Source organism: Limulus polyphemus, unplaced genomic scaffold (assembly GCF_000517525.1).
Source record: "Limulus polyphemus unplaced genomic scaffold, Limulus_polyphemus-2.1.2 Scaffold1021, whole genome shotgun sequence".
Classification (NCBI taxonomy): Eukaryota; Metazoa; Arthropoda; class Merostomata; order Xiphosura; family Limulidae; genus Limulus; species Limulus polyphemus.
Window position 1 is genome coordinate 175,839 of NW_013666631.1, and position 5,263 is coordinate 181,101.

At 29.0% G+C, this 5,263-nt stretch overlaps 1 protein-coding gene across 1 annotated transcript in view; it reads right to left on the reverse strand.

Moving 5' to 3' along the window:
• LOC106461739 (bromodomain-containing protein 3-like) overlaps positions 1-5,263 on the reverse strand; it is a 79,170-nt gene that overhangs the window by 44,559 nt on the left and 29,348 nt on the right. Inside the window, 2 exon segments of the mRNA XM_022388763.1 lie at positions 590-674; positions 3,672-3,740. Of these exon segments, the coding sequence (XP_022244471.1) occupies positions 590-674; positions 3,672-3,740 (154 nt within the window).

The following is a 5,263-nucleotide window of genomic DNA, read 5'->3' on the forward strand; positions in this document are numbered from 1 at the left end:
CCGGAACTGTTGACTAAACTTAGAAGAAGTATCTATGCCACCGTGGGGTGGTTTGGTTTAGAGGTTAGGGTTTTGTTTTAGTAACTACGGTTCCGGTCATGTGACTTCTTTGTTCAATACTGTAAATACTGTGTCAGTGTAAATTACTTGTACTTGGTGATGACAAAACCTTGTCGAAACGTTGTACATTTGCTGTTATGTTAAACTTATAATAAAGTTTTTCTTCATTACCCATTAAAGCCGTCTCCAACCATTTTTAGTCTCAAAGTGGGTTCCTCGTCATCAAGAATAGCTAGAAATAGTTTGATGTAAAGAATTAATACTTTTTACAATAGAAAAAAAATGGAAGATAAAGTTGCCACTGACACCTATTGTTTTGGAAATCTTAAAACTAATTCTAACTATTTTTTATTCACAACAACTTTTCACCACAAAATATTACACAGCTTCTTGGAGTGAATGTAATAAATAATAAAAATAACACAAAACCCTGGGAATCATTTCTTTATCAAATTAGCAAGAAAATAATTTAAGATACAACAGTATTCCTCTGTTGAAACAACAAATTAAAGTAAATACAAATAACTACCTCTCCCTTTTGGGCCACGTTTTCCTTTCTTTCCTTTTCCTCTAAGACCAGGACCTTTACTTGTGGGCAGTAAAATTTCAATTTCCTATTAAAAACAGTAATGTAAAATAAAAAAAATTACATTATAAAATACTTACATTTATAAGTGTGACTAACCACCACATGAAGCAATTTTGTTCAAACATTTCTCCTTATCAACTCTACCAAAGTATTGTTTACAAATATCAATCATTTGTTAAAGATGATCAGGGAATCTTTCATATTAACATAAGTTTAATCATACTTGGTACCAGTTTAAAGTATCAACCACTCTTTTGTATGCATTTGTCACTGAAAAAATAACAAGACACTAAATATTATATTTGTCAATAAATTATAGCCAAAAAAACTCAACAATCAATCTGAAAAATGCTATGTAAAACATCATCTAAATAATTCTTGTACCACTTTCAGAACACCTCTGTCATTAAATATGAGTTTAAAATATATTAAGGAAACTTAAGTTAAATGAAACTTTTATTTTTTGCTAATAAACTAAAAACTTAAATATTTTTAACAAAATCTGTATAGAAAACATTTTCTTTGAATGAGATAATTTATTCAAAACTACTAGCTTTTTTGCAAATATCAGTCTTAAAAATCACAATGTGTGTTAATAAATGTAATTGTAACACATGCATCACTTGTTTGAATTTAAAAAACAATTAAAAACTTAAGCTTTACCAATTCATAGTAAATTAAGTTCTTTCAACCATAAATTCTCAGACTAGATGCTTGTAATAATCTTATTTGAGAGAAATATTAATCATCAGAAATTTAAAATATTTGTATATTAACCCTTTCCTTGTTTTAGGTCATTTAATAGTTTTTATGGATACACTTATTTGACTACTTATCCTAATAGGCATTAATGAAGCATACCCTTCTAGTATTATTAAAAAGAGAGCAGAGTAGAGTTTTATTAACTAAAAATCCTAGGTATGCATTTTCTCTTGAGTGAAAGTAACTTAACCTATCATCATTCACATGAGCAACACATGTAATGCTCATATGAAGCTGTTTTCTAACCTCACACATTGAAACAAACTAAAACAACCAGTTACTATCACCACGTTCACAATCATCAGTTGCATAACAAATAAACATAATATATATAACACACGTGTCTACAGATGGAGAACCATGAATTGTATATCATTAGGGCAAATGTGGTCCACCTGGGCACAAAATATCCAAGAGAAGAATCTTGGAATATGTTGTATTATGCCAAGTGTGGTCCATTAGGACAAAAACATCCAGAGGAAGCACCTTATGGTATGTTGGACATTGCCCAGTGCTGTTGATCTGGGCAGAAAACATCCAGTGGAAGTGCCTTGCATTGGCAATTTTTGATCAACAAGTATGGTCTGCCTGGTCCAAAACATCTGGGGGAAGCACCTTGGATGTTGAATATTATGTTATTGTATAATCATTGTTTGGTAATAAGTATAACAATGAGAGCCTTCCTCTCACCGAGTGGGTACACATGATATATAAAGTCTCAGTTTGTTTGTTATACAAAACCCATTCAGGAGGAAACCTCCTCGGTCCACCATTTCAGTTATTGGATACTGAAAATGGCAAGACTCCCATGCTCCACTAGAAGAGAAGGGTGGGGGGATACACACTGGAGAGTCTGGAAGGACAAGACACCCAAAACAGTGCAATGGGTGCAGTCCAGAACTGAGATAGCTTTAGATGAGAGGAGGTAAGACCGTTTTGGAAGCGCCTGGGGCTGTTATTAAGCTTCATGCTGATACTAATTGTGTTTATAAATTATCATAATTAGTAACTAAAACTATAAAAATATTAATCTAGGAATGGAAAGTTAATATGAACTAGCGATTTGTATGATGTTTTTATACAGACACAGTGAAACAACAGTCTTCTCGATGCAATTATATCTTCAAAATGTGGCAACATTTTTAAATTTTAAAATAATTTAAGCCATTACATTTCACATGTTTTAATACAGTGTATTATAATCTTTTTTGGGCTAAAAAGAAAATGACGGTTTTAGTCAGTACTCAATAAGACAGAGTTGAAATCTTATCGAAAAATTTATGCTGTAAAATCATATAATTTACAAAAATTATTATTTTCAACTGTATTGTTAAGCTAACACCACATTTTATGGTATTAGAAATTACACTTCTTTATCTCTCTTTCAATAGGCTTGATCAATTCAGCTGAGTTTGTGTCCCCACATTAACGTTTAAGGTTTCCATACTATAGCTTCTAATATGTTTTGTGTATCTTCATGAAATTTCACAAGCTTTCAGTAAACATTACAAGTCTTTTATACACAAAAAAAAAACAATTTTTTAATTAAATATTTATAAAAAAAAGATTTATCTGTGAATATATGGAGTCAGAGTGTTGACTGGTCCAAATGAAAAGTGATTTTCATGTTAATATTAAAAATATTAATCTGAAAATTTTCAAATTTCATTTATGTAATTTTTAAGCCTCTTGTTACCAGCATCCTCTCCTGTGCAGTTCACAAGATTTTACTGAGTTACATTCAAAATTTAATGAAACTATTTTCTTATCGTAGTACATGAATAAACTTGGAATGAAAACGTAGCTAATAATTCAAATTCTAATATGATATAGGTTTTAAGTAATTTACGTTAAATTTCATACTTCTCTTAGGGGTGGTAAATAAATTAGAGAAGAGGTAAGACTTATAGAGCAAACATAACAATTCTCATACTAAGGGAGATTGAGGATTTTTAAAATATTTCCTTATAAAATTAAGAATTTCAAACTTATATAATATTAAAACTATGTTTAGATGCCAAGTATACTCGCATACATTGATAATAAAGTAGTTTAAATAAATTTTGAATGTAACTCTAAAATGTGACATGCACACTTTGACCTGCCCGTAACAAGTTTGTCAATAAACTTACACAAAATTCAGTTATTTATCATCAATAACCACAAAAATAGTTAAGATAGAACTCTTAATATTAAGGCTTCACTATATCTCATAGAAAATGTCACATTTTGACTATTTGAAAATGTTCAAGTTAATTACCTCTTGAGGCATTTCAGCTAGTTTGGTCAAAAAAAGTTTTTCCAAAGCTTCAGCCATAAGTACAATATCCTGCAAAGGTATTAAATACAACTCCAATCAATGCACTTAAGCATCTCAAGTTCATATTATAATAGTCAGTATATGTTTTATGCTCTCAGGATGCATTACTCTTAACACACACACAGTCTGTGTTTAAGTTTACGATTAAAACCATATTTAATATCTGTATCCACCAAAAAAATTTATAGTTTTTACAACATAATCTATTTAAATATTCATCTAAACATCACTTTTTTTATTTCCACTATATTTTCAAACTAGGTGTAAATGCACTAATACCACTAATCATACACTTGCAAGAAAAGTTTAATGTAAATTATACACACTAAAATTCTGAATATATTATTTGAATATAAGTTCATATGAAATGCAGCAAAAACAACAGTAAAGAATACTGATACCTGTAAGATATAAGTGATACAATGAAAGGTCATTTAATAGATAAAAAACAAATAATATAGATATACAATATATATATATATATATATATATACTGGCATAAATGCTGAAGACAAATTTCTCGTTATAGTGTGATTACTTATTTTGTGAAATAAATAATAAAGAAACAAAATAATTAAAGATGACTCTTGAGTAACATCTGTGTACTCTATAGAACAAGTATGTGTAAAATCTTGCTTTCATGTCAACAGTTATGGGTGTATTGCATAACAGCATAGCATATAACTATGTCATAGTGGTTTTTATTTCATTTTGAATGGTAAATTTACCAAACAACTAATATTATACTCATAAAAGTTTAATGAATGAGATATTAATTTTTATGAAATTAAATGAAACAAATAGCCTCAAGGCTGAATAGGGTTATAAAAGAGCCCTATTCTGCATCTTATTTTTAATATAGCCATAACATATAAATATATGAATAAATGAACTGCAATTTGATAAGCTAAAAACATTGCATAAGAACATCTGCAGATATGCATGAGCAATTTACATTTTGTAAATACAAAGTAAAATGCAGAAAACTGTAATCAGTATACAGGGTAATGAAAGCTTTGTGCAATACTACTGGATTAAAAATTATAATCGCTGTAATTTTATGTATTCTTATTTACCCTACCAATTTCCAAGTTACTTCTATCAGTTTTTTTTAAAGGTGTAATTACAAAATGTCTAATATAACCATAAAATGTGGATACAGAATTCATAGGTTTCTTACATCCATTTTTAAAAAAACATCACAAAACTATGAATTCTGTATCCACACATTTTTCATGATACTAATATAGCTGAAGTGTGGCATCCATTTTTAAAAAAAACATCACAAACCTATGAATTCTGTATCCACATTTTATGGTTATATTAGACATTTTTCATGATACTAATATAGCTGAAGTCTTACATCCATTTTTAAAAAAACATCACAAAACTATGAATTCTGTATCCACATTTTATGGTTATATTAGACATTTTTCATGATACTAATATAGCTGAAGTCTTACATCCATTTTTAAAAAAACATCACAAAACTATGAATTCTGTATCCACACATTTTTCATGATACTAATATA